Raw genomic sequence first — 13,232 nt, 5'->3', positions numbered from 1 at the left:
CCTTTACAAAACAAACAACCACACATACATACATATTCAGACATACAAATACACAAAGACCTGCAGGGATACAATGGTATTTACTAATACATCATATGTGCATGTACAGACACAGCAAAACACACCTTCTCATAAACACATGAAACCAACAACACACATATACACACAGACGGACACAATAATGACAAACCGTCACACATGCATAAGTACACAGTACTTTAAGAAGGCTGCTATCTGATAAACATTCCTCAAATACCACCAAATACCTCCCTGTGGTCTGTGTGTCTATGTTTGTGTGTATATATGCAAGAGGTATAAGGTTTCATACACAGGCATTGTAGCCAAGAGGCCCAGTGCAATGACTGGTTACCCCATCCTGTGGTCGTTGTGGATCCCAGTGCCCCAGTGCAGTGATGGGGATACTGCTGTGAAAATGGTAAAACTGGGGTCCTGACACTCTGATGTCATAAAATTTCCATGGACATCTTTAGAAAGAGTAAGGGTGGTAGTCCGATGTCCTGGCTAAAATTGCCCACTGTGGCCCTATCAAATCTGGCCTCCTAATCATCCCCTGTATCTAACTGGTGAATTCTCTCCTGCCCCTTCACCACCTGCGTGGTGAGCGTACTGCTGGCTGCCGTCACATCATCCAGGTGGGGCACTGTCAGAGAATAACCTTGGAAATTTCTGAATTTTCCCACTTGAGTATCCCAAAGTAATTACTCTATAAAGGTAGGTATACCAAGTGTGAGTTATACAGGATTGTTTCAAAGGACTTGTGTTGAATGAGACTAGAAAAAAAAATCAGTTTTGCAATGTTTATTATTAGCCACAAGAGGGTGCAAGAACACCAATCTTGCCTTAGGATACAGAAAAGCTGAAGTACATTGTGAGTTAATTACAATGAAACAGCACTGAGAGAAATCAGTGGGAGCCCAGCACCCCACCACCAAAGGAAAATGAGATGCAATGACGTTTGTAAAAAGGCATTCTGGGTAGGGCCAGGTTGCCAGCTGAAACAGGCAACTGTCCCGCTAACCTTTACTATAGAGTTACCTTAATGATGCAACTTTTTGGTTGTGGTAAAGGCATGTTGTTAAACATCTTGAATTGTCATGCTATTACCACAATTTAGAGACAAGTGCAAATAGACTCTTACTTGTAAAATTACAGACCTACTATCCCTTTTATACTTTACGTTTTGATTGGGTTGGACGGGAGGACATGAACAGGCAGCAGTCACAGGCACAGCTGGTTTCCCATGCTTCTTCTTGCAACTGGGAACAGCTGACGGGACTGGAGTGACCTGCAGGGATCTCCTGGGCAAATCTACAGCAAGCTGAGGGGAGTCAGTTGGTGGATCTGTAGTGAGGTCCAGAAAGCCAGTGGACAAGTCCGTGGAGAGATCTAGGGGGCCAGCAGGCAATTTGGTGGCGAGCAGCCTCTTGTAGTGGGGAACTGGTGTTGTACTGCAGTAAACGGCAGGGAGTCGGGAGGCTACTTCCACCACATTAGACTCCTGGGAGAAATCTATCTGCCGCTGCACTTCCAAAACACCCCATGGAGAAATGCATCGTTGCTTCAGCTAGGACAGCTAGATAAGCATGGAACAGGAAGCACCAGGGAGACCTATCTCTCTTCCAAGGGTGATCAGAGGGTCGTTGAATATGGTAGCCATTAGGGGGGAAAGCTGGCAGAGTCCTGACATTCCGTTTTATTTAACTTAGAAAACATATGCAGGAAACGAACGGGAACACGAGGGATCCAGGACAGGAGGATGGGACCAAAGGACGTTATAGGTAACACACAGGTTTGATGTTAATGCTAGGACTAACAATAACAGGACAAACAGGCACTTAAATACATAAACTAATGATGAATAATCAACATCAGGTGTAGCCATTCAGGCCATGTGAGGGAGGAGACAGGAGGGTTAGGGTTAGGGTTAGGGTTAGGCAGATGAGACGAACAAGACATGACACCGAGTTATTAGACAGAACAATTTATGTGTGTCAAAGCTCTTTTTATTATAAGGAAAAATATTTAATTTATTACTAATATTTAAAATTTATGAAGTATGTTATATTTTAATTAAGTACATCCACATTGAAACCCACTTCCAAAAAGATAGTAGGAGTAGAAAATATATTAATGAACAAATAATTACATAAAGGCACTCATTAACGTATCAACATATTACATGCATGGAAACATTAAATTCTGATAATCCTGTAAATGTTTTATAGATGATTCTATACTGCATATCATCAAATAACTAATTAAAACTAAATGAAAATAAAATGAAACATTTGAATCAAAGTTGGTCAACAGAAATGCATCCATACAAAACTTTATCTCTTTACAATCCTGAAAGCCTTGAAAATCTTCATCTTGAGCTTCTGTAAGAAAGTCAACTGAAGGTCAGACTCCTCTGCCTTTCTGCGCGCTTCCCTCAGCTCCTGCTCATAGTCTGCCCTAATTATCTGTAACTTTTTTTCAATCTCCTTGTCCACCGCACTTCTCAGCTCTACTGTAAGTTTTTCTGCTCTCTCTAATCGCTCTTTCTCTAGTTTTTCTCGGCGGAGTCTTTTCTTCTCTATGGCTGCTTTCTTGATCTCCTCCTCCTTCTCCCTGATCTTTGCCTCTGCCTCCTTGTACATCTCCTGGGTGTAAAAGCTGTCTCCATTCACGGCCATCATCTTGTCAATCATGTCCAGCAGTTCTTTCACTTGATCCCTGTTGGATAGATTCTTGTTGTTAAAGACACAGTATCTGCTTCCACACTTCCTGATCACCTCATTCAGGTCTGGGTGAGCATGCCTGATAAAGTCACGAATGGTCTGCTTTTGAAGGTCATCTCCACGAGTAAACAGGATGATCATAAATTTATTCGCTTCTTCACCAAAGATCTCCTGCAGAGCTTCGACACACATCTTCTCCTCATTTGTGAATCTGTTCAGCTGCATCACCAAGAGAAAAGCATGTGGCCCTGGACAGGAGACCTGGATACATTTCACTATCTCTTTCTGTATTTCATTGTTGGGCTGCTCAGTGTCAAACAGACCTGGGGTGTCGATAACAGCAATGGGTCGATCACATACTATGGCATCTTCCTTTCGACATTGACTGGTTACTGAAGCACTTCTGAGAGCAGATTCAAACTGTTTCCTGCCCAGGATGGTGTTTCCAACTGCACTTTTCCCCACTCCTGTTTTACCCAACAGGACAATCCTCATCTGGGGGCAGCCAAAGGGGCTTTGAGGTCCTTCTTTAGAAGTACTTGGATAGTTGCAAGTTTCCCCTGCAAGTGTAAGTAAGCATATACAGTATGGATGTTAAGATTTGTGGATACTTAAAAGTACAGTGAAATACCGAGCTCTGTAAACATCAGACTTTAGCCATCAATGTGCATGTTAATCTGCAGTCATATATATCTGGATTTGCCATTTTATTGAGTCTAGGACAATGTCTTCGCTATAATCCAAAAACTTAGATCCAAAAAACATTATTTCACACTTTCTGAAAATAATCCCACGGAAATATGAAAATCCAGCATTCTAACACATGGTCTACATTGTGAATGAATGCAATTACTCCAGTTCAGTCAATGCATGTTGAAAACAATATTTGAACCAACCTTTCCTTATCTTCAGAGCCATTTTCTCCTGGAGACAGCTCGGTGTTTGCTGAGGGAGGAATGTGCCAGACCTTTTACTGTAAAGATATTTATATGCCATCTAGAGGTGACTCCCTTTCTATGTTCCCACCCCCAGACTTCATTCTTGCATTACAAGGCACCAATTATGGCATCCCCTCTAGGTGCTATACCTGTAGATATGAACATGCCAGGATTCTTCATAACCTGTACCAGAAATGCAGCAGAAAAAAAATTGTTCCATTCCATCTTTCAAAACAAAAAATATATAACAGAACACATGAACCTCATTGTCACGCAATCAAGGTGTAAATTATGGGGGGGGGGGGGGGGGGGGGTTGAAACCAGCCAATACAATTCCCTGGACCCCTTTAAATAGGTGGACTCCATCAATGCTCAACCCAAAGTTATGTCCTTACACGCAACATAAGATGATGACAGTGATCATGAAAGTGATTTTTAAAAAAGAAAAAATACAGGAAAAACTTCTACTTGCATATTGATGTTAGCGGGAGGGTTTTGTGAGGTTTTTGTGCCAATAATGTAAAAGTAAAGTAAAGAGAGAATGATGTATCATGGGACTGTGTGGATATCAATTCATCTGCGATATTGCATTACAACTGAGACATGAATTACCATGCAATGTTTATGGTCCGATATTTGAACTTGGAAGGCAGCATTTAAGAATTTCTATAGTTTATGATGCTGTTTATTATCATTAAACCTAGTGATTGCATTTTGCATTTCTTCCATCCATCCATCCATACATCCATCCATCCAGTTTCCACCACTTATCTATGGTCAGGTTGCAGGGGCAGCAGTCTAAGCAAGGATGCCAAAACCTCCCTCTCACCAGCCACCTCCTCCAGCTCCTCCGGGGGAATCCCAAGGAGTTCCCAGGCCAGCCACGAGATATAATATCTCCAGTATGTCCTAGGTCTGCCCCTGGGCCTCCTTACAGTTTGACATGCCGAAACACCTCCCCAGGGAGCCGTCCAGGAGGCATCCTAGACAGATGCCCAAACCACCACAACTGACTCCTTTCCATGCAGAAGAACAGCGGCTCTACGTTGAGCCCCTCATGAATGTCTGAGTTCCTCACTCCAATCTCTAAGGTTGAACCCAGACACCCTACGGAGGAAACTAATTTTTGCTGCTTTTACCCATGATCTTGTTCTTTCAGTCACTACCCAGAGCTCATGAGCACAGGTGAGGGTAGGAACGTAGATCGACTGGTAAATCGAAAGCTGCATTCTCTCATTGCCACAACAGCATCTACATTACTGCCGAAGCTGCACCGATCTGTCTGTTGATCCCTTCTTCCCTCACCAATGAAGAAGACCCCGAGATACTTCAACTCCTATGTTTGGGGCAGCAACTTATCCTCCACCAGGAGAGGGCAATCCACCTTTTTCTGGTCGAGAACCATAGTCTCAGACTTGAAGGTGCTGATCCTCATCCCAGCCACCAGCAGGCTGCAGGTCACCAGCTAGTGATGCCAACACGACCACGTAATCCGCACAAAGCAAAGAGGAGATCCTAAGGCCCCTGAATCAGACTGCCACTTAGCTATACCTAGACATTCTGTCCAAAAAAATGATTTCACAGAATCGGTGAAAAAGTGCACCCACCGGGTGTTACCCCATACTCCTGAACACCCCCTACAGAATCCCCCAAAGAACATGATCGTATGCCTTTTCCAGGTCCACAAAACACATGTAGACTGGTTTGGCAAACTCCCATGAACCCTCCAGTATCCTTGTGAGGGTGAAAAGTTGGTCCAGTGTTCCATGGCTAGGACGGAATTTCCATTGTTCCTCCTGAAGGAGTCCGGAATCCGAGGTTCAACCAGCAGATGGACCCTCCTCTCCAGTACCCCGGCATAGGTCACCATGCATTCACTAAGTTCCCCAGGCTTGACTCCAGGGCGAGGCCCTGGTCTCAACAATCCAGACAGGGTACCATATTCCTTGGTTTTATCCCTGGATTTCTTTACCTATTCAATTAAATGTACATAAATTTGGAATATTTGTATAGTTTTATACAAAGTGCATACAGCATGCACTATTCATAATCTTGAGGATGAAATCAACGCTGAAATGCAGCAATGTTTCATTGTAAACGAAACAGTACATATAGTGATGTATATGAACAGTCTGAAGAATATGAACAGTACGTGAACAGTCCAAATGCTGTAGTTCATGAATGCTGTCCAGTGGTGATGTACTGGGTTGCAGGGGGTCCGGAGCCTATCCCGGAAGCAATGGGCACGAGGCATGATGTATACATTTATGCCTAAATTGTTAACTATTATTATTACATCTTCTATGTGCTAAGTCAAGGTGACAGATAATATCCATGACATCCTTATACTTCTACAACTCTTCCAACTAATTGAGTTGGTGAAATTCATCTCAAAATCTGAAGTCTGAGGGTCCCATTTTCCATTAGAAGCGAGATGGGGGACATGCACGATGCCAGCGTCTTTGCCAGCATGAGCTCAACGTAGCTGTTATTTTCCCAGGCCTGCCAACCTTGAAGAAATTCTTGGAGTACTACATTATGCTGAAAAAATATTCCGCTCATGTAGATGTGCACAGGCAAAAAGAGACATAGCACCTTATATTTTAGATAGCCGACTCATTTGCTAATGTCCATCTATCCATCCATTTTCCAAACCGCTTATCCTACTGGGTCGTGGGGGGTCTGGAGCCTACCCCTGAAGCAATGGGCACGAGGCAGGGAACAACCCAGGATGGGGGGCCAGCCCATCGCAGGGCACACTCACACACCATTCACTCTCACACGCACACCTACGGGCAATTTAGTAGCTACAATTAGCCTCAGCAGGCGGAGACTCGAACCCGGGTCCCAGAGGTGTGAGGCAACAGTGCTAACCACTGCACCACCATGCCACCCCCAGGTGCTAATGTAATAAATCTAAATTTAAAATTAGTATGTACCTGAAAATACAAAAAACTTAACCAGTCACTCAAAATAAATTCTGGCAGGAAAAGTCTTAATGAATTAAATTTTGACTGTAAGCATGGAAAAAATAACTTCTTACTGTGCATGCATCTGAAAATAGTACATTTACATTTACAGTAGCATAATATGAAGTCTTGCAGTAGAATGTTTAACGAATAAAACAAACAAATACATAAATACATAAACTAATAGCAGCACCATCAATGAAACTGGTTATTCTCCAGTTTGAAAAAAAAATCTGCTGCACCATCCTGACATCCTCCACCCCACTTGCAACATACACCTGACAAATTGGTTTTAGTTTTATATTGTTGACACTAACACAGAGTTCTAATGTTAGTTGCACTTACATTCAGTTTGACCCTCAGTATTGACATGCAGTATTCTGCAGTTTGCCCTTATAATTAATGTTATGAACACTATGAAAAGTCACATTTAACCGTCCGCAGGACATGGGAAATATAACTCAATTTGCCACCTTATATGACTGGTGAATCAGCAAGCTTAATTGCAAATACATACCAGGGATTGAAATTGAATATGGAATTGTTGGTATTTTACTTTTTTCCACAGTCTGCTGTCATAATATGGGGATCTACTGCCTTGTCTTGCGGTAGGGTTCCGAAAATGTGCAAACTCAAAAAAGTAAATGTACTTCTGATATACTGTATGTTCAAAAAATGTAACCGGCAGCTGTGACACTGCAGGATCTGAGTCAACTGCGAATGTCAGTCATGCATGCACTAACACTGAAAGCCAAATACAAATGCAAGTAAATGTTGAGCTTTGGACACGCATACTGCATGTAAAGTTAACGGAGGTTACAATGTCAACTCCCCATGTTTGTATATTTTGCAAAGGAGTTCAAAGAATGTGCCTCAGGCAGCTAGAGTGAGGAGGGGAAAAGAGACAGTTAAAATCAAGGTGAAAGTGTTGCTGTTGATTTGCGGATCCTACCGACTTTCTCCTGAAATGACATTACGCATTTGTGAATTATCCCTGGTCTGATGGTCAAACTCCTCTTCTTCTTTTCGGCAGGCTAGATCATAGACATAGGGAGACCTATTTCCCAGCCATAACTTGAGTACTGCACAACTGTTCAAATTTAATATCACAGAATATGATGAGGGGTGGCACAGTGGTGCAGTGGGACCTGGGTTTGAGTCTCTGCCAGGGTTCCATGTGTGTGGAGTTTGCATGTTCTCCCCATATCGTCGTGGGGTTTCCTCCGGGTTTCCCCACACAATCCAAAAACATGCTCAGGTGGATTGGAGTTGCCAAATTGCCCATAGCTGTGTATGTGAATGACTGGTGTGTGAGTGTGCCCTGTGATGGGTTGGTGCCCCATCCTGGGTTGCCCCCCTGTTTTGTGCCCATAGCCTTCAGGATGGGCTACGGACCACCCACGACCTTGAACAGGATTGGCAGTTTCAGAAGACAGATGGATTATGATGTCCAGAATTATCACAGATATCAGTGTATTCTCACTTCTTTTGTCCATCAGCTAATTCATTGAATCAATGTTCATCTCCAACGTTATAATGAATCAATTCATGCACATCGACTTTGATTGATCTAATGTGAATTCTACATTATAATTTTGATGCATCATAATGCAACAACAATATACTTTCAACTGTAGTTGTTATTTTCTAGTTGATTTAATATTGGATCAGTAGTAATTGGCATACAGGGAAATAACATTGTTTGTTTGAAATAATCAATTGTTTGTGGTACCCATTCAGCTGCCCACAATTAAACCTGCAGAGAGTCATTGCTTCCTTTATATGGATTCAGAGTAATTCTGCTGGTGCAGGCATGCTGAGAGTATCTGTGTGTTGAGTAATGTTAATGTTAAGTACCTCCCACACAACGCTCCCGCCCGCACTTAAGGACATTACAAACGCACCGTCTCTCAGGGAGACATTAGTGGAAAGTTCAGGCTTGTTCCCGGTGCACAAACAGAAATGACAAAGGGCGATAGTAAGTATTCAACTCTTGTTTACAAAAAAGGATCCTTGAAAATCATACAAGATATTCTCTGAAAACAGGATCTTGTAGCTTTATTTCATTTGCTTGGCAGTTTATTTTACCTAGAACATTTCTCTGATTTATGTTTTTTTTTCTACGGCTCAATCAATGAATAACCTTTATGCAATTTTTAAACATTTTTCCAACTTAAACAAATAATTATGCTTTTGGACAGCACAATAATGTTGAAAAAACGTACAAGAAATAGATCAGTTCAAGAATAAAAAGTATTTCAGTTAAGGTTTAACCATGTTTTAAAACTATTTAAATCATGTATAATCTGTGTTTTATGTGAGAAACAGCCTGCTTTATGTGGTATACCACTTTAATCCGAAAAGCATCTTTTTACATTTTACATTTAATTAAGTTGTTGCTTAATATTTAAACACAGCGTGAACGATTTTGTCATGAATGTGATAAGTGACCAAAAGCAATAAACTTACAGATATTTGAACTGTTTTAAATAGGTGTTATATCAAAGGAGTAATAATCTCATATTACATTTAACACTCTAAGGGGCCAGTGATAGCAGCTTATCATCCATAACTAAAAACGTGCACTTAAAATTAAACATTTTTCCTAAAACATCGCTATGTAACCAAGATTTTAGGATGTTGAATAATATCGTGGTTTGTATGGATTTTATTACTGGAAATCAGGAAGTTTTCTTTCAATTTTTTTAAGTTGTTATGCTGGCACTCCATACATTTAGAATCTCATTGTTTGAACGCAGTTTTCTTTTTAAATCAGACATTGAATTGTAGATTAATTTTACAAACTTTATTTCTTTTAGCTGTCACACTGGTGCTGCTGGGCAGGAGAGGCTCAGGCAAGAGCTGCTGTGGAAACACTATACTGGGCAGAAAAGGGTTCCAGTCCATCCTCAGCAGCAAACCAGTGACCACAGAGTGTAAACAGCAGACTGAGTCCATTCAGGGGAGACAGGTCACTGTCATCGACACACCAGATTTCTTCGGTGACTCTCTCCATGATCCGAAGCCCCACATTGACACCTGTAGGTCTTTGGCAGAAGGTCCCTGTGTTTATCTTCTGGTGTTACAGCTCGGTCGCTTCACAGAGGGAGAGAAGAAGATAGTGGAGCAGACTGAACGCATGTTTGGCCCAGACGTCACACAGCGCATGGTAATTCTGTTCAGTTATGGTGACGATCTGGAGGACATCACCATTCAGGACTTCCTGAAGAATGCTCAGACAGAACTCAAAGCCCTAGTGGAGAAATGCGGGAACAGGTACCATGTCTTCAACAACAGGGACACCGGCAATAACAGTCAGGTGACAGAGCTTCTGAACATGGTGGCTGTTATGCTGGACAGAGATAAAGGGGGCCCAGTTACCCAGACACCACAGCTAAGTGTAAAGAGCACCAGGTATGTGGAGAAGCTGGAGGCGCACGATAGGAGCAACGACTCAGCAGTTCGGAGAATCGAGATACAAGTGAATGATTCTACGCATCGTGTCAAAAGGAAGCCGGGAATGACAGAAGGTGACAATGGCAGCCTGGAAAAGCAGGACACTACTGGTAGAGTTGCCGGACCACCTACCCCCCCCCCCCCCCCCCACCCTGCCTTTGGCCCTGGTCTGATTGGGAATGATTTATGAATATGAACGCTTTCAAGTTAAGTGTTATATGCAAGGTTGCTGGATGATGATCTCATTTTAGGCTCGAAGGAACAAGTGAGATAGAAAAACCACAGAAAAACGTTTATGTTGTTTTAGCAGTTTGTCATTCTTAAAGAAATAATAGCACCTTATGGAAATGACACATTTTTGATAAACATTTTTGTAACTAAGCGAATATGTAACCATTTATTTAGAATCTCATTGCCCAGAATTTTACTGGAAATGTGGAAATTAGACATGGTATTGTAATTATCTTCACAAACTTTATTTCCTTTAGCTGTCACACTGGTGCTGCTGGGCAGGAGAGGCTCAGGCAAGAGCTGCTGTGGAAACACCATACTGGGCAGAGAAGGGTTCCAGTCCATCCTCAGCACCAAACCAGTGACCACAGAGTGTAAACAGCAGACTGAGTCCATTCAGGGGAGACAGGTCACTGTCATCGACACACCAGATTTCTTCGATGACTCTCTCCCTCATCCTAAGTATCACATTAACAGATGTAGTTCCTTGGCAGAAGGTCCCTGTGTTTATCTTCTGGTGTTACAGCTCGGTCGCTTCACAGAGGGAGAGAAGAAGATAGTGGAGCAGACTGAACGCATGTTTGGCCCAGACGTCACACAGCGCATGGTAATTCTGTTCAGTTATGGTGACGATCTGGAGGACATCACCATTCAGGAATTCCTGAAGAATGCTCAGACAGAACTCAAAGCCCTAGTGGAGAAATATGGGAACAGGTACCATGTGTTCAACAACAGGGACACCAGCAATAACAGGCAGGTGACAGAGCTTCTGAACATGGTGGATGTTATGCTGGGCAGAGGTGAAGGGGACACACAGCTGACTGATTCTGTGAATGGTGTCGAAAGTAAAGCTGGAATGGCTAAAGGCGACAATGCTAACCTCAAAATTCCAGGAATATGTAGGGATATTAATGAGTCAAATGCTGAAAACAGAAAGAACAATCTGAATAGTGATATCACAGGTAACCAAGAAATTCTGAAAATCAATGATAATTATTCAGGAAATGCTGGTAGGATGAAAGGAGATGTGGTTTTGTATAAAAGAGGTAATATAGACATACAGAGCACAAGTGTAAATGTCAGGGATTCCAGAATGGGGAGGGATGGGGGGGTTCCGGGGTCACAAAGAGAAAAGACCCCTGTGAAAGACAGCAGACTCCGAGTCAAGAAGAAGCCTGAAATGATGGGTGATTACGATGCACAAGGAACAGCATCTGCTCTGGGCACCACAGAGGGTCACCATGTGAGGGATAAGGAGGACATGAAAAGAGCAAATATCACTGACTCAGCAAATACCAGCTACGTGAAAAGAAGGGCGGGGCAATCCAGAGAGAGCAGCTCCGAGATGCAGAGGGAGGACATGCAGGACTGCAGTAGGGTGCATAGTAAGGATACCTTTAAGTCAATAGACCTTGAGGTGGACCAACGTGATGTCTATAAAAAGAAAATTACGAGAGGACCTCCAGGAGACCCCCAGCAAGCACGGCACAAGCAGACTGAAGGTGTAGCGGGAGATGGAAGGAAGATTCAGGCACAAGGCACAGCATCCGCTCTGGGCACCACACAGGGTCACCGTGTGAGGGATAATGACATAATAAGAGCAAATATCACTGACTCAGCAAATACCAGCTACGTGAAAAGAAGGGCGGGGCAATCCAGAGAGAGCAGCTCCGAGATGCAGAGGGAGGACATGCAGGACTGCAGTAGGGTGCATAGTAAGGATAGCACTGAGTCAATATACAGTGAGAAGAACCAACATGATAATTATAAAAGGAAAAAATGGTGTAAATGTGTTTTACTTTAATACTAATAAACAATAAATTGGATAAATTAGATCCAGCGATGTCTCTCACAATTATGTGAGCCTTTGTTCAACAATATATTACATATGTACACTTAGACACACTGTCTTACAGGCTACATACCGGGTATTAAGCTTTGGATACAGCGGCCAAAGATGCCAAAGAATGATTAAAAGCAAAATGTAAAAACCTTGTTACACTGTTAACTGTAATGCGTTTTCAAAATCTTGCTATTTGGAATATTACTGAGCTAAGATGAAACTCAGTGACCTGAAGTTGAGGTACAGGCTTAAGACTCAAGTGGAGTCAGTAAAAAGTCAAGTTCTGTGTCTAAACTGAGTTACTGTACTTAACTTGCTCCAATCAATGTGAATAATCAGTTCATAACATCCAAATGGGCTTAACAGAAGCAATATTCTTATAGAAATTTTATTTTTCAATTTGAAATAAAATCGAACTGAGAGTGTCCAAAAAAGCAACAGTTTTGTCTTTTTTTAATGAAATGTCTGTTCTTTCCAATGTATAGTCACCAAAACATAGAACAATATCAGATACATTCCATTAAATAATAAACACTTCATACTTCCTGGAACAAACCATTATATCATCCCACATTTGTTACATATCAGTGCTGTATATATCAGTGTACTGTACAAACACCTAAAATAAAACCTTCAAAAGTCACAACATCTATTCATCCATCGATTTTGTGTGACCACTTATCCTACTCAGGGCTGTGGGGGGTCCGGAGCCTATCCTGAAGCCTATGGGCACAAGGGAGGAAACAACCCAGGATGGGGCGCCAACTCCTATGGGCAATTCTGCAACTCTAATTAATCTCAGCATGTTTTTGGACTTTGGAGGGGATCCACAGTAGCCGAATGAAACCCTACAACAACATGCAGAGAACATGCAACCTTGTTGGAACCGTGGCAGAGAATTGAACTATGGTCCCTGATGGGAGAGGCCACAGTGCTAATCACTGCACACACTGTAAAGCCATTGCAGGAACATACTGTATAAAGATGGATAGGAGTAATGGAAGCAATGACCACAGGCACATGAAGGATCTGTAAAAGGCCCGTGGGAGTTAAC

The 13,232-nt window shown here is 42.3% G+C and overlaps 2 protein-coding genes across 2 annotated transcripts in view; one reads left to right on the top strand and one right to left on the bottom strand.

Annotated features, from left to right (window-relative positions):
• Positions 1-2,085: 2,085 nt before the first annotated feature.
• Positions 2,086-3,682, bottom strand: LOC125749661 (GTPase IMAP family member 9-like). Its single transcript, XM_049027128.1, has 2 exons — positions 3,638-3,682; positions 2,086-3,301 (listed from the first exon to the last, which is right to left on the bottom strand). The coding sequence occupies exons 1-2, from the start codon at positions 3,657-3,659 to the stop codon at positions 2,352-2,354; spliced, it is 972 nt and encodes a 323-aa protein (XP_048883085.1). The 5' UTR covers positions 3,660-3,682; the 3' UTR covers positions 2,086-2,351.
• A 4,928-nt stretch (positions 3,683-8,610) lies between these two features.
• The window catches only part of LOC125748855 (GTPase IMAP family member 8-like), a 56,922-nt gene continuing 52,300 nt past the window's right edge, over positions 8,611-13,232 (top strand). Inside the window, exons 1-2 of the mRNA XM_049025514.1 lie at positions 8,611-8,626; positions 9,468-10,214. Coding sequence (XP_048881471.1) covers positions 8,611-8,626; positions 9,468-10,214 — 763 coding nt within the window. The remainder of the gene's footprint in view (positions 8,627-9,467; positions 10,215-13,232) is intronic.

This window comes from Brienomyrus brachyistius, chromosome 9 (genome assembly GCF_023856365.1).
Source record: "Brienomyrus brachyistius isolate T26 chromosome 9, BBRACH_0.4, whole genome shotgun sequence".
In the NCBI taxonomy this organism is placed as follows: domain Eukaryota; kingdom Metazoa; phylum Chordata; class Actinopteri; order Osteoglossiformes; family Mormyridae; genus Brienomyrus; species Brienomyrus brachyistius.
This window is presented reverse-complemented; position numbering and strand designations above follow the sequence as displayed.

What these genes read in the sequence shown, in the direction of transcription:
- LOC125749661 (XM_049027128.1), bottom strand. Translation starts at nt 3,659, where the DNA reads ATGGCTCTGAAGATAAGGAAAG. An exon ending in GGCTCTGAAGATAAGGAAAG is followed by an intron (nt 3,302 to 3,637) that starts GTTGGTTCAAAT and finishes TTACACTTGCAG; the next exon opens with GGGAAACTTGCAACTATCCA.